We start from the raw sequence: 26371 nt of genomic DNA, 5'->3' as shown, positions 1-26371 counted from the left end.
GCCTCCCACAGGGGCCGCCCACAGGGGCCTCCCACAGGGGCCGCCCACAGGGGCCTCCCACAGGGGCCGCCCACAGGGTCCGCCCACAGGGGCCTCCCACAGGGGCTGCCCACAGGGGCCGCCCACAGGGGCCGCCCACAGGGGCCGCCCACAGGGGCCGCCCACAGGGGCCGCCCACAGGGGCCGCCCACAGGGGCCTCCCACAGGGGCCGCCCACAGGGTCCGCCCACAGGGGCCTCCCACAGGGGCCGCCCACAGGGGCCGCCCACAGGGGCCGCCCACAGGGGCCGCCCACAGGGGCCGCCCACAGGGGCCGCGGACAGGTTTTGTGCTGACAGACTTACCGGAGGAGGCCAGTTTGGGGAGGCGGCTCTGGGCGTCCATGGGGGGGCGGGGGGCCACCATGGGGGCAGACTGGAAGGGGCCCAGGGGGGCCACAATGGGGGCAGACTGGGAGGGGCCCAGGGACACAGGGATTAGCGCAGGGTCAGGGAGGTCCTGGTCGGAGGCAGGGGCCGGGAGGGCCTGGTTAGGAGGGCCTGCCACCCTGCCTGGGCTGGATTCAGACCGGGGGATGTGCCGCCCATTCAGGCGCGAGGCGGAGTCTGGCGGCGGGAAGGTTCCAATCCCACTGTCCAGAGTCCTCATCTGAGAGCTGGAGCCTGGGAGGAGGAGGAGAAGAGGAGGAGGAGAGGTGGAGAAGGAGAGGAGGAGGAGGAGGGGAGGAGGGAGAGGAGGAGAGGAGGAGGAGGGAAGAAGAGATGCGCGTGAGGAAGAGGAGAGGAACAGTGGAGGAACACTGGGGACAGGCCGTATAAGGACTCACATGCAGCGGAAGGGGTTGTGGGTAAAGAGGGCATCTGGGAGGATCAACACCAAGGGAGAGCAGAAAGATCATTCAGCATGTTGAGCACTTGGGGATTGTTTGGGGAATCTAGGAGCACTCAAGTACAAATGCAGGCTTAGAAGTCTGGTATTTTTTCCTCAAGAATTCTGATGTCTTCTATTGTGTCATTCACACAATTTACACAAGTGGTTGGCATGTCTTTGTTATCAGAGCTTTCAGACTTGATTACTCTAATAAAGGTGCTTTGGATGGCTTGAATAGGACCTAATGAGATGAATGGTTAAATATCACTGTCCTTACTTCCTTTGTATACCTAATCTAATTCGATCGAAATATCGATGTATTCACACAATGCCTATGCAACCTAGATCAACAGTTTGTTGCATTAAAGGGACAGTTAATAAATACATGTACTTTAGTGATATTTATGTATCTAGAGTGTTTTGGTGTCAGTGTTCGAGGTTTGGAGATATTGGCTGTAGAGATGTCTGCCTTCTCTCAAATATAATGGCTCTCAACTTGTGGTGCTCAAAGATTAACCCTCCTCTCATCCTCCTCCTCCCCTCTCCTCTCCTCTCATCCTCCTCCTCTCCTCTCATCCTCCTCCTCCCCTCTCCTCTCCTCTCATCCTCCTCCTCCTCCCCTCCCCTCTCCTCTCATCCTCCTCCTCCCCTCCCCTCTCCTCCTCCTCCCCTCTCCTCCTCCTCCCCTCTCCTCCCTTCCCCTCTCATCCTCCTCCTCCTCTCCCCTCATGGGCAGCATGTGAGGCTGCCAGTCTGAGCAGGGAGAGAAGCAGATGGAGAGTTGGGTTAGGGTTAGTGAGAGATGCTCACACACAACCGTGAACGTTGTTTGCCAAATACTCTGTGCTACTTACGTAATTACACAATTAAAAAACAAAACAAGTGTTATATTGATGTGGATTAAAAGCTCAATTTATAACCTAAACTAAGAATGTGTGTACACCATCTCAAACTGCTACAGGTCATCTTAAAAGTTAATATCCATTAACATTAATATCCAGTATCTTGTTGCAACTACACTGCAGGAATGTAGCCTTTAGGAGGCAGGAGTTAGAGACAGCTAGTCTGGCCACAGTTACCCTTGGAAATGATGGATCCTTTTCAGCCTCTAGATATTCTGGAAGACCATTGTTCTCCTCCCGTAACAACATGTGGTAGTTTATGATCTCCCTTCACTTTCATGGACAACACAGGGACCATCATTCGTTAGAGATGCTTCCATTTCAACAAACACCGGCCTTCACATCTTCAACCTCCAGTCCAGCCTCCTAACAAATCATGGATAACAGACTATCTCCTGGCATTAGCCTTTAGGGGAGTCAGTTGGCTGAGCGGTGAGGGAGTCGGGCTAGTAATCCGAAGGTTGCCAGTTCGATTCCCGGTCATGCCAACTGACGTTGTGTCCTTGGGCAAGGCACTTCACCCAACTTGCCTCGGGGGAATGTCCCTGTACTTACTGTAAGTCGCTCTGGATAACAGCGTCTGCTAAATGACTAAATGTAAATGTAGCCTCCAGAAATCTCTCCACATCAAACCTCAGCAGATATCAGCAGGACAGCAGTCTGACAATACAGAGTCAGAGCAGCAGCCAAGCTAGAGGTGTTGTTCATGGCTTCCAGACACAGTTGGTTTCAGGGCCAAAACCCACATGGTACTGTGCCCACGAAGCCACCAAGGAAGCCAACTTGCTGATTCATCTCTGCATAATTACAGGCACTTTATCAGGAGTGTTGCACTGTGGCTCTGAGATACGCCGTACAATTACAGTAATAAAACCATTTCCAGGGGATCCTGCTAAATCTGCACCCACGGGCAGTTTTGTATGTAATTCTCATTGTATCCAAACAAGGTCCAGTGACCTTGTGATGGATTCTGGTGACCTGAGAGAGGGCTCCTCTGGTGTACAGTGGTACAGCTGGTGATAGTGATGGCAGCTATCTGGTGATAGTGATAGTGAGCTGGTGATGAGGAGGGTATTGGAGCTGATGTGCAACAAGCGTCTTGTGACAGATGGCTTGTTATGTTCCTGTTAACCTACATGCAGAGAGAGAGAGACACTTACTATCCTGAATGTTGATTCCAGGAAGGAGAGATAGAAATATAGAAAGAGAGAGAGAGAGAGACAGACAGAGACAAAGAGAGAGAGACAGACAGAGAGACAGAGACAAAGAGAGAAGAGAGAGAGAGAGAGAGAGAGAGAGAGAGAGAGAGAGAGAGAGAGAGAGATACATCACAGAAATGTTCAGTATAAATAGATTTGTTAATGTGGTTGTTTAAAGATGGCCCAGACTCTACAACTGTACCAATACATAAGAAAGCCTTGCCTGAATTGAATCATATTTCCTCAGACACCAGCCGGCTGCATATTAAACCTGAAGGAGTCGAAGATTGAGGAGAGGCTGGTGTCAAATAGACAACCTGGTACTGACTTGTAAACACATGAGTCATGCATGACTAACTTATGAGTAATCCAAACATGTCAGAACACATGTCATTGCTTTTGCATGTTGCATGTTACAAATACTGCATACTTCAGAAGACATCACTGCAGACTTTTGACCAGGGTTGCATTAGAAGTGCGAAAAAGTTATTTCTACATCCTAAGACGTGATTTAAGAGCTATGTTGTAACCGGACACAGCAGAATCTGTAGGCGACACTTATTTCATAGTCTGATAGATGTGCTGAGCTGGCAGAGTTAGAAACACCATTCTGCAGAATTAGAAACACCATTCTGTTAATTCAGAGTACAAAAAACAATTAAGGACTCTATTTTTGGCTTGCTTCCATTACATAGTACTAAGTTGAATCAAGCAAATTTTCATGCTTTCAGGAAAATCGCTCCATGTTAAAATAACAGATTATTCCAGAACAAGACTCACTAATGGACCTGAACACCAGGCTGGTCTCTCTGAAGGACACGGAGGGAGCGTCCCCTCAGGGCTGCTCACAGAGACGTCAGTATCCACATGGAGACGCAATGTCTGAGGGGTCAGTCTCAGGGGCGTAGCCACGTGGTGGCCAGGGGGGGCCACGGCCACCATTGGTCAGAGAATGGCCACCCTGCCGGCCCCCCCAACCTCACAAAAACAAGTTTTTTTATTTTTATTTTTTTAAACCGTCCTGAACAGAAACGGTATAAAGCTGAAAAAATGCATTAATATTTTTTTTATAAAGTCGTCTTATATTGTCATTTGTCACTTACGCTACAAGCCCCATATTCGCAACATGTTGGGCCACGCCCCCATCAACAGTGCAAGACGCAAACCAACGTACCTGCATTCTGACAGCGCTTCAATGGAGACTAACAGCTAACCACTAGATACCATTAGAAAACTTCTGCTGTGATGCAGTGTGTGAGTTTTAAAATAGTAGTTTTTGACAAACAAGTGCCACCCCAAATAAAAGACTGGCCATAGCTGGCCCCCCAAGAAATAATGTCCTGGCTACACCCCTGGTCAGTCTCCACATGGAGACACACAGGGCCTGCAGTGGTAGTGATCTGACACACTGCAGTGGTAGTGATCTGACACACAGCAGTGGTAGTGATCTGACACACTGCAGTGGTAGTGATCTGACACACAGCAGTGGTAGTGATCTGACACACTGCAGTGGTAGTGATCTGACACACAGCAGTGGTAGTGATCTGACACACTGCAGTGGTAGTGATCTGACACACAGCAGTGGTAGTGATCTGACACACAGCAGTGGTAGTGATCTGACACACAGCAGTGGTAGTGATCTGACATACAGCAGTGGTAGTGATCTGTCACACTGCAGTGGTAGTGATCTCCAGATGGTATCTGCAGCTGAATGCTCATTTAGTATTCCGAGGGTCTTCCACACCCTCATCTCTGTGTTCTGGAGTTTTGGAGATCTGTTCATGTCCCTGACAGATACACTGTTGTTTGTTACAGGAAACACATTTGTGAGGCTTGGGGGGTATTCCAGAAAGCAGGTTATGTGACAAACCCGGGTAAGTTAACTCCTCATATGACAGCCAGCGTTGTAGCAACATTGCCAGTAAATTGCTGCAACATTGTGTGTCAGCTGGAGAGTTAACTTAGCCGGTTATGTCGCAAACCAGCTTTCTGGAATACCCCCTTGGTCTCTTAAAGTAGAGCGCAACATTACAGCACAATAACAACACATTCAATCAGAGGAACCTACCGATCATGTGATCTTGACAAGTGGCTTCTGGGATAGAATCCTCCTGGTTGTTCCCTCTTAGATTAATCTTCTGTTTCACTATGATCGCCTGTAACACAACATACACTGTCACCATGGTAACCTTTAACACAACATACACTGTCACCTTGGTAACCTGTAACACAACATACACTGTCACCATGGTAACCTGTAACACAACATACACTGTCACCATGGTAACCTGTAACACAACATACAGTGTCACCATGGTAACCTGTAACATAACATACACTGTCACCATGGTAACCTGTAACACAACATACACTGTCATTAGGAAAAGAAAGGAGTAGTTTAGGCTCGATGAACAAGTCTATTCCTTACATAAGTAAAGACTAAGCTGCAATAAGTAAACCGTGTGTGAGAAACACAATTAACCTTCAACTGAGAACTGAAGTGGCACACCACCCCGGCCCTGCCACACACACCACCCCGGCCCTGCCACACACATACCCCTTTCCCAGCATTCCCTTCACAGCACAAAACACAACTGAGTATTTAGTTCATCCACAGGCTTTTTTTCCTAAGCTGCTGTGTGGAGGTGTTGTGGGCAGGAGTTAGCGGGGGTCAGAAACCCACTCCTCTCTCTCTGTGTTTCTGTGTTGGCAGGAAGCAGAGAGAGGCTTCAGAGAGAGTATTAAATGAGCCTTTGTTCAATTGAGTGTCTCTGATAAGAAGTTCCTCCACGTTATCAATAGTCCCCATCAGCTGGATTGAATTTCCTGCATACTGCAGTCAGACTATCTCTCCCACTCTCCCTCTCCTCTCTCTCTCTCTCTCTCTCTCTATCTCTCTCTCTCTGTCTGTCTGTCTCTCTCTCTGTCTCTCTCTCTCTCTCTCTGTCTCTCTCTGTCTCACACTCTCCTCTCTCCCTCTCTACCCTTCACCTCCACCCTCCTCTAACTCTGTTGCTGTACTGGCATGACACAGCACACCTCTTCAACACCCAGCATTTACAGTACGTTCTACAGAACAGTCACACTATGCTTCATTGATTCAAAATAAATGTTTGGGAAACTGCATGATTGGGTTTTTGGGGGGTGGGATACGACAGAGTGACAGAGGTATAAGGTCTGAGAGAAAGTGCAAAAGAAAGTGAGCGATTGAAAGAGACAGAGGTAGAGACAGAGGTAGAGAGGAAGTAATGCAGAGAGAGAGAGTCAGATAGAGAAAGAGATTTAGCAAGGAAGAGCAAGCGAGCGAGAGATAGAGATAGATGTAATATCCTGGAACATAACAAATGGATCCTGAAGGGTGCATCGTTTTATTAAAGGGGCGATCTCACTCACGGTGCTATCTGTGCAGATCTCCACATCTCTCATTTCCCTGCAGTGTTTCTTGGGAATGGAGATTCCAGGCGGAGATATGGTCTGAGAGTCGCCCTTCACCCCCACACTCCTGCAAGAAAGAAACCCCATGTGATTGGTGCTCTCGCTCATCTGAACTCCTCCACCAGAGAGGCCGTTGTGCAGGTGGATTGTGATCCAACAGATAAATTGCACCGGCCTCCATCAACACCTCCATCACCACCAACACCCACACCCCCTGCACTGCTCTGGAAGCACCTCAGCCTCTCTCTCTTTCTGTCTGACTGCAGACTCACTGAGTGATAAATGTTTGCAGCCGCTCTTGATAAAATCTGTCAGTTGCGATTTGAGCAAGTGTATCATATTAGTGGTAGATGTGGAGCGTGACTGTTGTTTTCCAGATGACAGCTCCAGGGTGACGGAGGGGCTGGGTTCTGGGACTGGAGTGGGGAACGCTCTCAGGGTGAAACATTACGCAGACAGACTGGATTCTGTTTATTGTGCTTTTCTCAGAACACGCATCTCTGTGTACTTTCCACTTGTGGGGTTTAAACTTGAGCGTTCGAATCCAGACTCATTTTAATTGAAGAGCTACTTTAAGTAGTTTATTATTACTCAAATATAATATAACATAATAGTTTAATGATGAAACCACACATCAATAATTTAATTGATGAATCGATAAAATGAGATTGTTGTCATACCAACCTTCCCAGAAGATCCTTCATGAACTGATCTTTTCCGATGTACACGGTCGAACACTGGATCTGATTGGCTATCTGTCCCATCTGGAGGTTACAGTGATCCATTATTGAGCTGAGCTTGTTGCTGTTCTCACACAGCATCTGATCTTGACTGTCCTTGCATGGGCCGTCTGCCTTCCTCCTCTTGTCCTTCTTGTGGGTCTTGATCTGCCTGCCTGCCAGCACAGCTCCCTTCTTCACTTCCTTCCTGCCGTCAGACGTGGCGTCGGGGGCCGGCGGCTTGGCCCTGCGGAGGCCGAACCAGTTGGCCAGGGAGGGGCCGGTCTTCTGCCGGGGTTCGGAGGGCAGGGTCTTCTCCTGACCTTGTCCCTTCTGCACGTTCTCCTGGATGCCCAGCATCACCTTCTCCTCGATGGTGCAGCCGGGTGGGCTTCCCTGCTCCTCCAGCCGGCTTGGGGGGCTGGTCTGGGACGGGCCGGGCGGCTCGCTCCTGGCTCTGCCGGCCGGGGCCTCTGAGGGGCGGGGGGGGCAGGGCTGGGAAGCCTCTCCGGCTGGCCTCCTGGAGCCCTTCAGACCCATCTGATCCACCGGGGCCAAACAACGGCCCTCCTTGGAGCCGCTCTCACCTGGGGAACAGAACTTGAGAAGGTCCTCTGTTTCCTGATGGCTGGTGAACACGCCCCCATGATGACTCAGCCGTTTCCCTGGGCAGCTTGGCGCCCCCTCCCCCGAGGCCCTCCCTGGCAGGCCGTCCACTAACAAGCTCTGTCTCGTTAGCGAGTTCCCCCTCTCGCCAGAGTTGGTGATGATCTGTGTTCGGGTGGTGCTCACGCTGGTCCTCTCCATGCAGCTGGTGCTGAAACTCTGGCTGCGAGCCTTGGCACCAGTCATCCCCAGAGCCGGCTTGAGATGGGGCTTAGTGGTGACGGAGGTGGATCTCTTAAAGAGGTCTCGTACCGCCTTGTGACCTCCCCCCGCCTGTACCAGGGGAATCCCGGGAGGGGCGGCGCTGAGGGGCGGAGGGTCACACTGAGTGGAGGCGTTCGACGTCTCTCTGGAGACGGCATTGAGGTGGTCCTTCTCCTGCTTGCCTGGGAGCGAGGGGCCGGTCCTGTGAGAGGGGGGCGACCTCACGAAGGCTTTAAACCCCGAGGGGATGCGTGTTTTGGAGTTCTTCTCATGGAGGTTGGGAGGTCCTGTCCTGGTGGGGCTCGCCCCTGCCTGGGGACATGGGGACACAGCGTCCTGACGCTCTGAGTGGCACGGAGGGTGGCTGCTGGACACCTTGTAACAAGGAGGACAAGCCATTTCATTAGCGGACACCTTCTTAAAGGTGCCGTGCAGCGGGGAATCTGCTGGGACGCTGGAAGGCTTTTTGGGGCTTCTAGAGTTGGTGTTGGTGTCAGGACGGTCTGGCACGCCCCCTGAGGCCGCGGAGGAGAGGTGGAGCTTGGAGGGGGTGCGTTTAGAAGTGCCTTTACATCTTCCCACGTGATGTTCAGCTCCAGCCCTCATCACAGGGGACTGCTGGCTGGCTTTACCAGACAACCTCTGAGGTGCGACTGCTGTCCCGTACCCCGCGTCCAGGTCCACACTGTCCTGGGGCTTGCAGGGGGACGTGTGTTGCAGATTTGGTACAGGTGGGGGGTGGTAGCTGGGGGGCGGCCCCCTCACAGGGGTGAGTGTGGGGGGTTGGGCACCATCGTTCGGTCGGATGAGCAAGGAAGAAGTGCGACCGGGGGGAGGGGGTGGCGAGGGAGACCTGAGGTCGGCTTGGCTGTCTCTGGTGGGGGGCTCCCTGTGGTCCAGCAGCCTGCAGGGGGGGTGGGGGGAGCTGGGGGACACGCAGGGAGCCCTGCTGGGGAGTTTGGAGCTCACTGCCCTGGGGCTCTGAGAGCAGGCGGCCTTGATGAAGCGGGACATCTTCACTGGAGGAGACGAGGGGGACGTCTGAGACGGGGGCCCCGAGGGGGGGTCCGTGGAGGAGCCCCTGGACACCTTCAGAGGAGACGGCGTCCCCCGGCTGGGGATCTTAGAGCTGCTGGCCATGCAGCCAGAGCCCTGGGTCATGGGAGGCACAGAGAGACCCTTGTTGGACCGAGAGCTCTGGGGCTGTAGGAGTCTCCTCTCTGCACCTTCCCCCCTGGTACTGCTGCCTCTGCTGGGCTGGGTCTGATCCTCGGACGGCCTCTCTGGAGCCTCCATTAGGTTGTAATTCCTGGAGCCTCCTCCTGCTTGCTTGGGGGCCAGGTACCCAGCCACAGCCCTCCCAGGAGCTCCGCCCCCACACCCGGCCCCATGCTGAGCACTCAGCTCGATGAATCTCCCGTCCGTGTCGAACATGGCCAGGAGACTCTCTTCTGACTGGGCGCTCTTGGGCACCTGGTAGTCCTTGCTGAGGCTAAAGGGCCGGGGCCTGCTGTCCGCAGACTGAGCCCTGCCCTGTTCCCTCCTCAGGCAAGGGGCTCCCAGAAGCCGGGCTCCCCTGTACCCCCTGGGGGTCGGCCGGTAGTCGCCGTCTTCCAGCGGCAGGTCCTCAATGTCGGTGTCCGAGAGGTGGAGGGAGAGGTCGGGGTTGATGGGGCAGACCTCCAGCAGGGCAGGGCTGAGCAGGGCGGAGGTGCGGCCGCCAGACAGGAAGCTGTTGATGAAGCTCATGAGCTCCTGGGGGTGTTCCCTGGAGCTGTAGGGAGGCGGAGGCTCGTCGCTGCTCCGCCCTGCTGCCTCGGCGTCCAGCAGGCCTTCCCAGCTACACAGGCTGTCCAACACGCTGTGGGAGAGCCCCCTGCAGTCCCTCCGGCCCTCCTCCCCCGCTCCCCCGCCCACGCGAGGCGACTCGTCGTCCGCGTCGTCGGAGTCGTACGAAAACTTCCTGACCCCCGGGGAGGCCAGCCTAGACACCCCCCTGCCCCCGCCCTTCACCCCCAGAGAGTAGATGCCCTCGTTGGAGTTCATGCAGTCCTTGTCGCCCGACATGGAGGCCTTGCAGGAGGAGGAGGGTCTCTGTAGCTGCCTCAGACCATCCAGGATGCATCTCTCCTTCCTGCCAGAGGGGAGCAGCTCCCCCAGGGGAGGGCCCTCGCTGCCGGGGGCCGACGAGCACACACTCAGCCTCTTCTCCCAGGTGAGAGAAGACTGCAGGAGACAGGGAACACACACACACCTTAATGAAGCTGAGCTGAAGGAGTGTGGGAGAGACACACTTTTCTTCGGCTGAGAGAGATGGGAGGAAACTGAAAAGCTGTTGCAGCCTGTCACGTAATTAGGCTACAGGGGGTTTGTGTGAAAATGCTTGATGGAGACAGGTAAACGCTGCAAGACCCAATATTGATTATTTGATTGTATATTGTATTGTCAAATCTTTGAGCAATTCCATCTGAATGTGTCTAATTCAGGACTTGTTTTGCTCCAGACCACCGATACAGGCCAATCACAACCTGTCATTTAAACAAGTCTGTGAGTCCTGATGAGCACCCAGATACAGACCAACCCTCTTCTGCTGGTCTTTCTACATGCACTACTTGGTATGTTTGATTGTAATGAAAAAAAGTATTTGAAGTGTAAGAGGGAGTTAGAGCTGGTGGCAGTGGCACCACCAAGGGGGCACAATCACTGCCTCCCCCCCCCCCCCCCCCCTCTATGAAGCATGTGCGCGTGTGCTGTGTGCTGGCTGTGTGCAGGCTGTGTGCAGGCTGTGTGCAGGCTGTGTGCTGGCTGTGTGCTGGCTGTGTGCTGGCTGTGTGCTGGCTGTGTGCAGGCTGTGTGCTGGCTGTGTGCAGGCTGTGTGCTGGCTGTGTGCAGGCTGTGTGCTGGCTGTGTGCTGGCTGTGTGCAGGCTGTGTGCAGGCTGTGTGCTGGCTGTGTGCAGGCTGTGTGCTGGCTGTGTGCAGGCTGTGTGCTGGCTGTGTGCAGGCTGTGTGCTGGCTGTGTGCTGGCTGTGTGCTGGCTGTGTGCAGGCTGTGTGCTGGCTGTGTGCAGGCTGTGTGCAGGCTGTGTGCTGGCTGTGTGCAGGCTGTGTGCTGGCTGTGTGCTGGCTGTGTGCTGGCTGTGTGCTGGCTGTGTGCAGGCTGTGTGCTGGCTGTGTGCTGGCTGTGTGCAGGCTGTGTGCTGGCTGTGTGCAGGCTGTGTGCAGGCTGTGTGCTGGCTGTGTGCAGGCTGTGTGCTGGCTGTGTGCTGGCTGTGTGCTGGCTGTGTGCTGGCTGTGTGCAGGCTGTGTGCTGGCTGTGTGCAGGCTGTGTGCTGGCTGTGTGCAGGCTGTGTGCAGGCTGTGTGCTGGCTGTGTGCAGGCTGTGTGCTGGCTGTGTGCTGGCTGTGTGCTGGCTGTGTGCAGGCTGTGTGCTGGCTGTGTGCTGGCTGTGTGCAGGCTGTGTGCAGGCTGTGTGCTGGCTGTGTGCAGGCTGTGTGCAGGCTGTGCGTACCAGTCTGTCTGAGGCGCGTGGGGCGGTCGACGTGTAGGAGGTGCTGGAGTATTCGCTGCAGGTGCTGGAGAGAGACAACTCGCTGCTGCTGCAGCTTCGAGGGGAACATGCCGACACAGTCAGCTGGCTCGCACACGTACACACAGGAAGTCCCGCCTTCGCGCCCTGCTGCACTTCCTGTCACAAGGACAGAGGAGATGGGTTAGACTGGGAACAGACAGGGCAGGTCCCAGTTTGGGACTTGTGTGATATTAAGCAGAGCTGCACATGCGTGTCCATATCACAGACAGGTACTCTGTGCTCAGCTGGTGTTACTAATACAGTATTCCTGAAACGTAGCAGAAAGGCTTCAGATTTAAGCCTGATATTGGACCGTAGCTTTGTGAGCAATCTCACCAACAGATGTTTTCATGCATCCAGACACACCACAATAATTAGTCAGAACCAATAGGATACATGCAGCATTCAAATATATTGTTTTTCTTCTATGTTTGAGCATTACCTTGCAACAAAGCTGTAACTAAATCAATTAATTTTTGTTTCTGCTTCATCTAAACACATTATATTGCCTGGAAGCTCCAAATATGAAAAGACAGACAGAACGTCCATCTCGTTCTGCTTTTTACGGTAACCTTCGTGGAACGCATGAACAGTTATCCACTCTGGCCCTTGTGCTGTAAAAGGCTAAAGAATGGCTTTCATTTTTCAGACCTTTATGCATAATATATAAGATGACTAATGTACTACACTGTCATATGGACTCATTTTTACTGGGAACGAGTTTCAATCGATGGTTTCTGGTAATATGACAGGGGTTTATTTCTCTTAGGACAAAGTGATACTGCCAGCTCCTCTTGCCTAGTGCAGCAGGTCAAATCTCCAAATAGTTGGTGGGTATTTTAATCCCCTATAATGATTTCTCTGGGGCCTCCATGTCAGTGGCAGTACCTGAACAGTTGGTACAGAGGGAGGATGATAACAGTGTTCCTGCTCTTACGTGCGTCGCAGGCTCAGACTTCCTGGAAAACAGGAAGCTTGGGATTTTCTCCGGCTCCAGCTTCAGGTCGGACGCCGACACGATCCCAGAGTGGAGTTTCTGAAAGCACAACAAAGACAATCTGTGAATTGACACACGTGAAGGTCTCTGCAGCATGGGGAACTAGGATGAACAGGGGAGAGATACTAAACTAGACGGAGACAGTCTGGGTAGAGACAGTCTGGATAGAGACAGTCTGGGTAGAGACAGTCTGGATAGAGACAGTCTGGGTAGAGACAGTCTGGGTAGAGACAGTCTGGATTGAGACAGTCTGGATAGAGACAGTCTGGGTAGAGACAGTCTGGATAGAGACAGTCTGGATAGAGACAGTCTGGATAGAGACAGTCTGGGTAGAGACAGTCTGGGTAGAGACAGTCTGGGTAGAGACAGTCTGGGGAGAGAGAGTCTGGATAGAGACAGTCTGGGTAGAGACAGTCTGGGTAGAGACAGTCTGGGTAGAGACAGTCTGGATAGAGACAGTCTGGGTAGAGACAGTCTGGATAGAGACAGTCTGGGTAGAGACAGTCTGGGTAGAGACAGTCTGGGTAGAGACAGTCTGGATAGACAGCAGCACAGGATTTCATGTTGCAGTGTGGCTATAATGTGAGTCAGTCTGCTCTTTTCACTGCAATTTAAACCACAATCAAAGTCGTCACTATATTTAAAAAAATATATTATTAATGAAAAACGATAAAAACTTAAAGATGACCTATAAAGACCTTAAAACAAGCAGAACACCAGAAACTGTAGTGAGTGAAAGCCACAAATCCACCAGTGTCCTGTTCTCTTTTAGAGTTAGAACATGCCCTGTTCTATTCTAGAGTTAGAACATGCCCTGTTCTATTCTAGAGTTAGAACATGCCCTGTTCTATTCTAGAGTTAGAACATGCCCTGTTCTATTCTAGAGTTAGAACATGCCCTGTTCTATTCTAGAGTTAGAACATGCCCTGTTCTATTGTAGAGTTAGAACATGCCCTGTTCTATTCTAGAGTTGCCCCCGTGCTTCCCTCCCCTGATCCAGCTCGGACAGTCTTCAACAGTCTTAACTCACAGTCATTAATGTCATCTGTTAGAAGTAATGAATGTGATGGGAAATAATTGCATCAGGGAACGAGGGAGTCCTTTGATTTCTTATTCATTCTCAAACAGTATTTTGCGATCCATTCTTTTCTTTACTACTTGTGCACTGGGGAAGGATGCAAAACCAAATACATTTCCACATATTAATCTCCAACCTAATTACAGATCTTTTCCCAGACGTCCGATGTGTTTAACTGCAGATGTGCCGCGACAGAGCTCTTCATATAAGCCACATCCCCTATGAAGGACAGAAACTTTAAAGCTCATTTAACTATTATTAGTATAGTATTATTAGTATATTATTAGTAGTATACTTCCGTATTCTATTTCTGTTCCTCTATTCGTCTGATTATCTGCCTTCATGACAGAGCTTGTCTTTGCTGCTCACTCTGTTTCCTGCTGGAAATTAACCTTCACATTTATTTATTTATTTAAAGAAAATCACGAACAACACTTAAATAAATAACTAAATCAGTCACTTTCAGACTGAAAACATGATTCAGCCTAATTCTTTCAGTTTTTGTTTCTCTCATCTTGCTGCTTACAAAAGTCCTTAAACAGCGAGGTCTTCTCCTGCTCTGCTGCCACCCTGCCTCTACCAGCCCTGCCTCTACCAGCCCTGCCTCTACCAGCCCTGCCTCTACCAGCTCTGCCTCTACCAGCCCTGCCTCTACCAGCTCTGCCTCTACCAGCCCTGCCTCTACCAGCTCTGCCTCTACCAGCCCTGCCTCTACCAGCCCTGCCTCTACCAGCCCTGGCTCTAATAGCCCTGTCTCTACCAGCCCTGCCTCTACCAGCCCAAGGACAAGCCTCACATCTCTGCCATTAGGACAGCCGTCCCTACAGATACCAGCTGATGGGTCATCTCTGAAAGCACAGTTGTGTTTCCTGTTTGTTGTTGATTGACAGGAGTAACGAGGTGACCTTCTAAACAGCCTGTGAGGAGAACAAGCTAACAAGCTAAAAGACAGGGAGAGAAGCTTCAGGCTAAACTCAGTGGGAAGTCTCTAGAAGTAGATGCCATACTTCAAATAATTCCTCCCCTTTGTCTGTCTCACATGCTCAGGAAAACTGTGCCTTTGTTGCCTGGATGCTGGTGCCGTGGAAACATATTGATGTGAGTAATAGTTTTCTAATAGAGGATTAATAATGTACTTAGTTCTTTTAATTAAAAGAGATGCGTTTAAAGCCGTTTCTTAATCATAGCTTTGGGAAATGTTCATCGGTGTTACATGAATAATCTTTATTCTTAAGTTCTTTGAAGATGCCGTTCAGCATTATACACTCATTATTCAAATACAGATGCTGAAAACGTCAGCCAGCCAGCCAGCCATGATAATGCAGACTACAGCTCAGACACCATTTTATAATTTGTGGAAATGAGCCTTAGAGGTCATGGAGCTGGAGTCCTGTGGTGCCGTTGATGCGGTCCGGAGCAGCTGAGATCGATGCTGATGTGCAATATCGTGCTTTTCTATTCTGTGAACTTTGTGAATGACAGGAACATCGAATCTGTAAGCTTTCAGACAGAGGTCTGAAACATGTCTAAGAAAACATGTTCAAAAGTAATCCTGTCCTATCATCTCCTCCACGCAGTAAAGAACAACAGAAGACGAAGATGACAGGAGCAAACAAACACGAAGAACACAGTTCCCTTGAAGAAACATGTTGCAGTTATGAAACAGACCCCCAACACAGGAAGTATACCCCAACACAGGAAGTAGTCCCCCAACACAGGAAGTAGACCCCCAACAACCCCTAACCCTCTACCAGCCCTGCCTCTACCAGCTCTGCCTCTAACAGCCTTGCCTTAAACAACTCTGGGGTTGGGGGTCTACACAAGAAGTAGACCCCCAACACAGGAAGTAGACCCCCAACACAGGAAGTAGACCCCCAACACAGGAAGTAGACACTAAGCACAAGGTGTGTAGCCTCCAGGGCAGTAAAAACGACATCACTGATCCAGGTAGCTAGCTTATTAGAGTTTGAACTGCAGAAGGTTTTCTATCCTGCTATGAAGTCATCCCAGCAGGCCATGTGCTGCAGTGCCGTCGTGGTCCCAGAGCCCCAGGCTGCTGCCCTGGAGGAAGATCTTATCTGGGGTGCAGGATTTCACCTCCTCAGCACACCTCATCAAGCATTCAGTCAATAGAGTCACAGGGGCCTGTCTGGGGGGCGGGGCTGGGGGCAGGGCTGGGGGCGGGGCTGGGGGTGGGGCTGGACGATGAAAGGGCACACTGCCTCACTGTACCTGACAGGGTCACACAGACCAAGGGCAAAGACACTCTCTCATACACACACATGCTCATGCACACACGCGCACACACACACACGCATGTGCACAGTTACTATGGGAGCAGGGCTTGGACTGACTAAACCAAAGTGATCCCATGCTAAATCAAGTGTTGCAGTAGGGTCTGTCAGCTGAACAGAGAGGTTTAGCTCAGCATGAGAGCCTTTGACTGCAGATCACAAGTTTTATGGCTAAAATATGCTTCTCTACAACTAGGTACGCTAACCACTATCTCCATAGTCTAGAGATGTTTCCTGTCTTTCAGGGAAACTCGTGCGGCCCCGCGGGGGCCATTAGTGTTTAATTAGTGTGTGTGAACACACCGGAAAATCCCCAGATGGAATTACCCACACACCTCGCACTTTATGAGTACATCAAAATAACAATAACTGGTCGTTTATAGCAACTGATTATCATTTCATGGACGTTTTTGGTTGGGAAGGATCTACAGAAATGGTGAATGAGAGAACACGCTCCAGTGGATGAGAAAAGCTAGCGCTAATCATAAAGCTAGTGCTAATCATAAAGCTAGCGCTAATCATAAAGCTAGCGCTAATCATAAAGCTAGCGCTAATCATAAAGCTAGCGCTAATCATAAAGCTAGCGCTAATCATAAAGCTAGCGCTAATCATAAAGCTAGTGCTAATCATTTTGCTAAACAATTCTGCACAATAGTTGAAAAAACGTTGAAGCTCATTAATTCCTAACATTATTTTCAATTACCCAGATCTATCCTCCCTCTCCCTTCCTCCCCTCCCCCCTCTTCTCCTCAGTATAGAACTCTTCTGTGACTGGAATATTATCCTCTTTTTACTTTCTCAGAGTAAGCCTGCGATAGAAACACACTTTGTATCTTATTGACTAAACCCGTAACCGTGACAACAGCAGCCCTCGCTACATTAATGCCTTGTGAGGGAGTACTCAGAAGTCGACCACCGTGAGCCCCCCTCATCACCGCACATACTATTTAAACACACTTCGATAATTTTCCCCCTTGATTTCGCACGTGGTTCTAACACAAAGCGCTTCATACTTCTAGTTCAAAACTTGTCTTTTACGCCTCCTCACAGCTCCTCGCTCCCCGGCTGCACCCTGGAGGAGCACCAGGTCTTGCTGCTGCTGTGTAGATGCTCCAGTCCTCCAGTCCTCTAGCCCTCCTGTCCTCCTGTCCTCCAGCCCTCCTGTCCTCCAGCCCTCCTGTCCTCCAGCCCTCCAGCCCTCCAGCCCTCCCGCCCTCCTGTCCTCCAGCCCTCCAGCCCTCTAGCCCTCCAGCCCTCCTGTCCTCCAGCCCTCCAGCCCTCCAGCCCTCCTGTCCTCCAGCCCTCCAGCCCTCTAGCCCTCCAGCCCTCCAGTCCTCCAGCCCTCCTGTCCTCCAGCCCTCCTATCCTCCAGCCCTCCTATCCTCCTATCCTCCAGCCCTCCTATCCTCCTGTCCTCCAGTCCTCCAACCCTCCAGCCCTCCTGTCCTCCAGCCCTCCTGTCCTCCAGCCCTCCAGCCCTCCAGCCCACATTCTGCATTCACATACTTAACACACTTCTCTTTGCTAGAACAAGCAAGAGCACATCGTTTTCTAAAATATATATTGTGAAGGAGGATTCAAATGAGATGCATCGGGATTTCCTATCATGTCGATAACATGGTTTATTCAGGGACATGGGGATATGGAGTGTGTGTGTGTGAGAGTGAGTGTGTGTGTGAGAGAGTGTGTGAGTGAGAGTGTGTGTGTATGTGTGTATGTGTTTGTGTGAGTGTGTGTGTTTGTGTGAGAGTGTGAGTGTGTGTGTGTGTGTGTGTGTGTGAGAGTGTGTGAGTGTGTGTGTGTGTGTGTACCTGCAGCAGCAGCTCTGAGCTGGGTCTGGCTCGGTGCTTGAACAGGACGCTCACACTGTGGTTGTGCTGCTCCAGGTCAAACACTCTGGTCCTCAGCCTGATACACTCCTCTCGCAGGTCCTGCAGGACACACACACACCCCAAACACACAAACACAAGCATATTAGGTTGAGGCAACAACAGCAAATTGAGGCAGGGTTCAGAGATGCTCTAAGAGCAGGAAGACTCTCTCTAAATGTGGTCTATTTTAGAAGAGCTGCTAAACTGGTTGCTATAGAAATAAAGAGTACATTGAGAGACAAACCTTCTGAGTGAGGAGTGCTTGTACGACTTGATTGGCAACCTGAAAGAGAGGGAGGGAGGGAGGGAGGGAGGGAGGGAAGGGGAGAGAGAGAAGGAGGGAGGGAGAGAAGGAGATATAACCATGAGATATAGTGAGGTATTGAGCGAGGAGCGAGTTGCTCTGGGTCATAGAGCAGAGGGCCCAGTTTGACCCGGCCCATACAGCCCGGCCCTGCACCCTCACCCCTGCTGACGAGACACTTTCTAAGTTCCTCCACATCTGTGATGATTACAGGCTTTAGTGAACACCACGGATGTAACCACGGTTACGATACAGCTGAGACGCTCTGCCTTCAGAGGAGAGAATCCTAATAGACCCAGAGGCAGGGGAGGCAGGGTAAAGGGAGGAGGCAGGGGAGGCAGGGTAAAGGGAGGAGGCAGGGGAGGCAGGGTAAAGGGAGGAGGCAGGGGAGGCAGGGTAAAGGGAGGAGGCAGGGGAGGCAGGGTAAAGGGAGGAGGAGAGGAGGCAGGGTAAAGGGAGGAGGAGAGGAGGCAGGGGAGGCAGGGTAAAAGGAGGAGGAGAGGAGGCAGGGTAAAGGGAGGAGGAGAGGAGGCAGGGGAGGCAGGGTAAAAGGAGGAGGAGAGGAGGCAGGGGAGGCAGGGTAAAAGGAGGAGGCAGGGGAGGCAGGGGAGGCAGGGGCGGCAGGGGAGGCAGGGTAAAGGGAGGAGGAGAGGAGGCAGGGGAGGCAGGGGCTGTCGCAGCAGACAGATCAAACCACACAGATATACGGGGTGTTACATTGTCTCAGAGAGAGGAGGAGAGAGGAGAGATGAGATGAGGAGGAGGAGAGAAGGGAAGATAGGAGAGGAGGAGCAGAAGAGGAGAGGAGAGGAGAGAAGATGAGGAAAGGAGAGGAGAGGAGAAGAGGAGGCAGGGTAAAGCTTTGTTGTGATTGGGCTCTGGTCTCAGAGCGCTTCACACTAGCAGAGTTTAGACCACAGAATCCATCGACAGGAGACTCCGATTACAGCCCATTGATTGCTCATTACACAGTGTGAAGCCACAGCAGTTGGCCAGTGTATTGAATGATGGGAGATGTTGATGATGATACACTCTGGCATTCCATGTTACTGATCTGCCCCTGTGAAACCCTGGGCTCATTATTCAAACCCAACCAAGGAGCATTAAGATAGACGTTTAGGTTGAGCTGTCCTGTCAGCTCCACCAGTAGAGACAGATGTCAGATGTGCTCATCATGGGAAACACCAGTTTAAAGCAGAACATAGTTAACCAGCAGAACATGGTTAACCAGCAGAACATGGTTAACCAGCAGAACATGGTTAACTACCCCTAACCTGGTTAACCAGCAGAAGATGTTCACTAGCATCCCAACTGTTACAAACAGCTCTGCTGTTTCTACCAAATGCCTAAACACCCTCTAGCCACTGCGATTATCCAGCAGGATAGAACACACACGCCCCCACGCACACACACACACACAGCAATACCATATATATATACACACACACAGAGCAATACCACACACACACACACACAGCAATACCATATATATATACACACACACAGAGCAATACCACACACACACACACACACACACACAGCAATACCATATATATATACACACACACAGAGCAATACCACACACACACACACACACACACACAGCAATACCACACACACACACACACAGCAATACCACACACACAGTTCATCAGAACATGATCATTAGAGAGCATTCTTCTGGTCCACAGAGAGCAGCAGAACACAAAGCAGCCTGTGTGTTTGTGAGGGCAGGAGAGAGGAACAGGGACCTGGGTGAAATCCACCCAGGCACTAACAACCCAGCCAGACTGTCCTGTACTAGTACTGCTGTTTAGCCCCATGCTCGCTCTCTCTCTCTCTCTCTCTCTCTCTCTCTCTCTCTCTCTCTCTCTCTCTCTCTCTCTCTCTCTCTCTCTCTCTCTCTCCCTTCCCCTCTCTCTCTCTCTCTCTCTCTCTCTCTCTCTCTCTCCCTTCCCCTCTCTCTCTCCCTCTTCTCTCTCTCATTCTCTCTCTGCTTCTCCTTTTCTCTCAACATTCCTTTCCTCTATCTCCCTCTCCAGCCTCCCAGCCTCCCCCCCCTCCACCCCCACCCCCCTCCACCACTCCTGGAAGCTCGTTAATCACATCAGTCCCCCTCTGCTCTCATTTTCTTCTCCTCCTCCTCCCCTCCCTCCCTCCCTCCCTCCCTCCCCTCCCCTCTCCTCCCCTCCCCTCTCCTCTCCTCTCCTCTCCTCTCCTCTCCTCCTCCTCTCCTCTCCTCTCTCTCCTCTCCTCTCCTCCCTCCCCTCCCCTCCCCTCCCCCCCTCCCCTCCCCTCCCCTCCCCTCCCCTCCCCTCCCCTCCCTCCCCTCCCCTCCCCTCCTCCCCTCCCTCCCTCCCTCCCTCCCTCCCTCACTCACTCACTCACTCACTCACTCACTCACTCACTCACTCACTCACTCACTCACTCACTCACTCCCTCCCTCCCTCCCTCCCCTCCCTCCCTCCCTCCTCCCCTCCCTCCCTCCCTCCCTCCCTCCTTCCTTCCTTCCTTCCTTCCCTTCCCTCCCTCCCTCCCTCCTCCCTCCCTCCCTCCCTCCCTCCTCTCCTCTCCTCCCTTCCCTTCCCTCCCTCCCTCCCTCCCTCCCTCCCTCCCTCCTCCCTTCCCTTCCCTTCCCTTCCTCCCTTCCCTCCCTCCCTCCCTCCCTCCCTCCCCTCCCTCCCTCCTCCCCTCCCCTCCCCTCCTCTCCTCCCTCCCTCCCTCCCTCCCTCCCTCCCTCCCTTCCTTCCTTCCTTCCTTCCTCCCCTCCCTCTTCTAGAGACCTGGGGTCCTCCTGCCCTGGACGTTCCTTCTCCCCAGGTCTGCAGGTGAAGCCTGCTGCAGGTCTGCAAGTAAAGCCTGCTGCAGGTCTGCAGGTGAAGCCTGCTGCAGGTCTGCAGGTGAAGCCTGCTGCAGGTCTGCAAGTAAAGCCTGCTGCAGGTCTGCAGGTGAAGCCTGCTGCAGGTCTGCAGGTGAAGCCTGCTGCAGGTGAGACCTGCTGAGCTAAACACCCACACCGCCTGAGAGCTTGGAAGAGTCACTCTCTGGAAGACGTTTTGTTTGCAGAAGACACGAGTGGGTCGCTGTGTGAAGGCTGTCCTGTTTAGAGGTTTCTGGTGGCTCACAGGAAGGATTCTAACCTGGCAGATTTACATTTGTATTCATTTTAGTGGAAGTGAAATCAGACGCTTTTATCCAAAGAGATGTGCATATAGAAAGTGTACTATAGAAGAGCACTATCCTCCACACGCTGGTGGCCAAAGGGAGGAGGGATGAGGAGTGAAGAGATGGATGAGATAAGGGATGAAGTGTAGGCTCTCACCTCATCCAGACAGCTTTCATACTGCTCTCTCTGCTTCTGGTTCTCCAAAGCTAGGGCTGAATTCTCCTTCTGTGGAACACACACACATACATTCAGTCATCATTGAAAACAACCTTGCTGCATTCAAAAATGATGAGACTGTCCAATTGAACTCTGAAAAAGAGTGAAAAAGAGAGAGAATTGGTTAGAAAATGCTACTTGTAGTTTGACAGCCAGCTGATGTTGGAGAACTCACTCATGCACCCTGGTGGAGGGTTCCAAAACCAGAGAACAAGCACCGAGATGCAGGGCTGGAGGAGGGCAGAGACCACCGAGGAGATGGTCTGTGGTCTGGATCTCCAGAAGAGGACTGGGGAATGTTCACTCAGTACCAGCAGTCTCCTGTTTCACCTTGAAGGGTGAACAGCCTATTGATTTCCATTGTTTCTAATTTGTCAAAAGCAGCCAAGGGATTTCAGAGGCTGTCAGCTCCACTGTCAATGACAGGCCTCTCACCCCTGCCCTTTAGCAGGCACAGCCATCGCCCTGACAGGCCTCTCACCCCTGCCCTTTAGCAGGCACAGCCAGTGCCCTGACAGGCCTCTCACCCCTGCCCTTTAGCAGGCACAGCCAGTGCCCTGACAGGCCTCTCACCCCTGCCCTTTAGCAGGCACAGCCATCGCCCTGACAGGCCTCTCACCCCTGCCCTTTAGCAGGCACAGCCATCGCCCTGAGAGGCCTCTCACCCCTGCCCTTTAGCAGGCACAGCCAGTGCCCTGACAGGCCTCTCACCCCTGCCCTTTAGCAGGCACAGCCAGTGCCCTGACAGGCCTCTCACCCCTGCCCTTTAGCAGGCACAGCCAGTGCCCTGACAGGCCTCTCACCCCTGCCCTTTAGCAGGCACAGCCAGTGCCCTGACAGGCCTCTCACCCCTGCCCTTTAGCAGGCACAGCCATCGCCCTGACAGGCCTCTCACCCCTGCCCTTTAGCAGGCACAGCCAGTGCCCTGACAGGCCTCTCACCCCTGCCCTTTAGCAGGCACAGCCAGTGCCCTGACAGGCCTCTCACCCCTGCCCTTTAGCAGGCACAGCCAGTGCCCCTCTCTGGACTCTCTGGCTAGCTCACTGCTGGGGTTGTCAAACCCTTGTTTCCACTGTACATTCTACCAGCCCCCATGATGAATATATATCAAAAAAGCATCTATTTATTATCGATGCTGGGATTTCACCTCCACTAAAAGCTTTGTTGGAGCTGTAAAACATTCTGTATTATGTCATGTATAATGAATGTACCAAAACAGACTACATGAATCAGTGTCAATCATATTTAACTTATAAAAGAACATTGTAAAAGTCTGGTTGAGTAATGAAGAGGGCTTTTAAAAGGTTGTTGAAATGGGGCTGCTTCTAAAGATTCACCTGACCTGCTGCAGGCTGCTCTATCACCCTAACCCTGCAGGCTGCTCTATCACCCTAACCCTGCAGGCTGCTCTATCACCCTAACCCTGCAGGCTGCTCTATCACCCTAACCCTGCAGGCTGCTCTATCACCCTAACCCTGCAGGCTGCTCTATCACCATAACCCTGCAGGCTTCTCTATCACCCTAACCCTGCAGGCTGCTCTATCACCCTAACCCTGCAGGCTGCTCTATCACCCTAACCCTGCAGGCTGCTCTATCACCCTAACCATGCAGGCTGCTCTATCACCCTAACCCTGCAGGCTGCTCTATCACCATAACCCTGCAGGCTTCTCTATCACCCTAACCCTGCAGGCTGCTCTATCACCCTAACCCTGCAGGCTGCTCTATCACCCTAACCCTGCAGGCTGCTCTACCACCCTAACCCTGCAGGCTGCTCTATCACCATAACCCTGCAGGCTGCTCTATCACCCTAACCCTGCAGGCTGCTCTATCACCATAACCCTGCAGGCTGCTCTATCACCATAACCCTGCAGGCTGCTCTATCACCATAACCTTGCATTCTGGCGCTGGAAGACAGAGAGGCTGCTCCTCCCAGCCTCCTCAGCAGCGGGTGGTCTGTAGATATCACCCTGCTAATCCACACAACTCCAACACCCCCATTAGAAGAAGGTAGGAGGATGAAGGTAGGAGGATGAAGGGAGGGATGAGGGAGGAGGAGGGATGAGGGAGGATGAAGGGATGGATGAGGGAGGAGGGAGGAGGATGAAGGAGGAGGAGGGATGAGAAACACCAGAAGTGCCTCCAGCACAGACTGTATGTACGTCCAGTATCTGTAAAAACAAACACACCTTTAAAAAATAAAACTAAAGCGCCTCAAGAACGATTCAATCTGCTAGCGTGCGCTAGCCGTGCGCCCCATGCTAATGCAGGGAGCCGTCGCAGCGAGGAAGCGTCTCAGAGCGGGCGCCCTAACTTAGCACGGCGCTGCGGCGGCGGGCGGGTGATATATGGCCTCTTCTCTGCTCCGCCTGCCTCTCCTGCAGGGGCATCCATCACCCAGGCGGGACGGAATAAAATGGCAGATAACTTTCGATAAAGCCATTTAAAATGTAACGTTTGGGGTAATGCACGCCTGGAATGGATCATGAGACAGGCCAGCATCCCTACAGGCCTTCTTCCTGGTAAGACAACTCGTACCAGAAGACTCATGAAGCTACAAGAAATTAGCAGCACTCTGTCCTAATAAGACTGTGTCTCTATCACTGCTGCTGTGAAGCCATCATCAGGCTGATGATGTCAGAGAGAGGGAGGGAGGGAGGGAGGGAGGGAGGGAGGGAGGGAGGGAGGGAGGGAGGGAGGGAGGGAGGGAGGGAGGGAGGGAGGGAGGGAGGGAGGGAGGGAGGGAGCGAGCGAGCGAGCGAGCGAGCGAGAGTGAGACAGCAAGTGAGCGGTGGGGGGGGAACTTCCCTGGTCGTTTCTCACCACAACACCAGCCACAAGAGCCACTCTGGTAATAAGTAGCTGGGGTCTCCAGGCATAATGTGATTAACTCCTAATAGACTTAGTGAGATAACTGCAGAGGATATATGAGAGGGGCTATCTACATTTTACATTTACATTTAGTCATTTAGCAGACGCTCTTATCCAGAGCGACTTACAGTAAGTACAGGGACATTCCCCAGAGGCAAGTAGGGTGAAGTGCCTTGCCCAAGGGCACAACGTCAGTTGGCATGACCGGGAATCGAACTGGCAACCTTCGGATTACTAGCCCGATTCCCTCACCGCTCAGCCACCTGACTCCCCTATCTGCCTGGTTCAGCTGGGGCCAGTCCTCTGGCTGCCTGGTTCTGCTGCGGCTGGAGTCTCAGGAGCAGGGCTGAGGAAGTTAACACCAGGCTCAGGCCCAAACCCAGGCCCGGGCCCAGGCCCAGGCCCAGGTCCAAACCCAGGCCCAGGCCCAGGTCCAAACCCAGGCCCAGACCCAGGCCCAGGCTCAGGCCCAAACCCAGGCCCAGGCCCAGGCCCAGGTCCAAACCCAGGCCCAAACCCAAACCCAGGCCCAAACCCAGGCCCAAACCCAAGAGGAGAGGAGAGAATAGGAGGGCAGAGGAAAAGGGAAGGGGAGGAGGAGGAAGAGGGGTATGAGGGTATCCGTACCTCCAGGGACCGCAGTCTCTCCAGGAGGAGTCGTGTGTCGTCCTGGACCTGTCCTCCCTCGCTGGCGAGGAGCGCTCGCTCTGTCCTGTCAGCCAGGCTCTCCTCCAGACCAGCTCTCTGCTTCAGCACCTCCTCAGACAGCTTCTCCTGTCACCACACAGGGGAGGAGGGGAGTGATGCGGGAGGAAAGAGAGGAGGGGGGGAGAGAGGAAGGGGGGAGAGAGAGGAGGGGGAGAGAGGAGGGGGTGGAGAGACGGTGGAATAGAGAGAGGAGGGGGGGAGAGAGGAAGGGGGAGAGAGACGAGGGGGAGAGAGGAGGGGGGGATAGAGGAAGGGGGAGAGAGACGAGGGGGGAGAGAGGAGGGGGGGAGAGACAAACAGAAAACAAGAGACAAATAGACGGATCAGTGACAGAGAAGAAAAAAAACAACTGATCCAACCAGACAGGCCAGACATCCCATAAGCCCTCGTCACGTTTCTCCCGTCTTGCGCTGACGGGCGCTGACCTTGAGGGTCCTTCTCTTGTTTTCTGCTAGGGATTCTAACTTTCTCTCCTCCCCCCAATTCTCTCACCCTTCCCTCGCTCTCATCCCTCTCTCTCCCCCCCTTCACCTTGCTCCCTCTGGTTTCCTCCCCCCGCTCTCCATCCCTTCCCTCTCTCTCCTCCCTCTCCCCCTCCCTCTCCCTCTACCTCTCCCCCTCCCTCTCTCTCCTCCCCCTCCTTCTCCCCCTCTCTCTCTAACACAGAGAGGGGGAAGGACGTCTGTGAAGTGCTGGTGTCCCCGCAGCCCTGTCCCCGCAGCCCTGTCCCCGCAGCCCTGTCCCCGCAGCCCTGTCCCCTGTCCCCGCAGCCCTGTCCCCGCAGCCCTGTCCCCGTAGCCCTGTCCCCGCAGCCCTGTCCCCGCAGCCCTGTCCCTGTCCCCTGTCCCCCCAGCCCTGTCCCCGTAGCCCTGTGCCCCCAGCCCTGTCCCCGTAGCCCTGCCCCCGCAGCCCTGTCCCCGCAGCCCTGTCCCCGCAGCCCTGTCCCCCCAGCCCTGTCCCTGTGCCCTGTCCCTGTGCCCTGTCCCCTGTGCCCTGTCCCCTGTGCCCTGCACCCGCAGCCCTGCACCCGCAGCCCTGACACTGCAGCCCTGTCCCTGTGCCCCCCAGAAGGAGTCATCCTGATGCTGACAACACTAATTACGTCCCGTTTATGCAAAACAGCATACAACACAATCACATGATCATTAGATCCTGTCAAACTTCCTCATACGTTCCTGGAAATCCTCATAAACTACTTTGTGATTCACATTGCAGCTGCAGGCTTCTCCGAGGTAGCTAACATTCTCGTTATTGTAAGAGAGCAGAAACAACCCAGGTATGTTAGACTTGCTTTGCTCAGGCCCAT

The 26371-nt window shown here is 52.8% G+C and overlaps 1 protein-coding gene across 1 annotated transcript in view; it reads right to left on the bottom strand.

Moving 5' to 3' along the window:
- Window positions 1–390: 390 nt before the first annotated feature.
- LOC136966421 (nck-associated protein 5-like) overlaps window positions 391–26371 on the bottom strand; it is a gene marked incomplete at its 3' end in the record, with an annotated part of 78091 nt that continues 52110 nt past the window's right edge. The window contains exons 6-15 of the mRNA XM_067260926.1: window positions 24985–25131; window positions 21430–21498; window positions 18048–18086; window positions 17744–17863; window positions 12501–12599; window positions 11504–11680; window positions 7091–10221; window positions 6365–6473; window positions 5040–5127; window positions 391–662 (exon numbers count right to left, since the gene is read on the bottom strand). Coding sequence (XP_067117027.1) covers window positions 391–662; window positions 5040–5127; window positions 6365–6473; window positions 7091–10221; window positions 11504–11680; window positions 12501–12599; window positions 17744–17863; window positions 18048–18086; window positions 21430–21498; window positions 24985–25131 — 4251 coding nt within the window. The remainder of the gene's footprint in view (window positions 663–5039; window positions 5128–6364; window positions 6474–7090; window positions 10222–11503; window positions 11681–12500; window positions 12600–17743; window positions 17864–18047; window positions 18087–21429; window positions 21499–24984; window positions 25132–26371) is intronic.

The sequence above is a fragment of the Osmerus mordax genome, chromosome 22, assembly GCF_038355195.1.
Source record: "Osmerus mordax isolate fOsmMor3 chromosome 22, fOsmMor3.pri, whole genome shotgun sequence".
In the NCBI taxonomy this organism is placed as follows: domain Eukaryota; kingdom Metazoa; phylum Chordata; class Actinopteri; order Osmeriformes; family Osmeridae; genus Osmerus; species Osmerus mordax.
The sequence above is the reverse complement of the archived record's forward strand: the minus strand, read 5'-3'. Positions and strand labels throughout refer to the sequence as shown.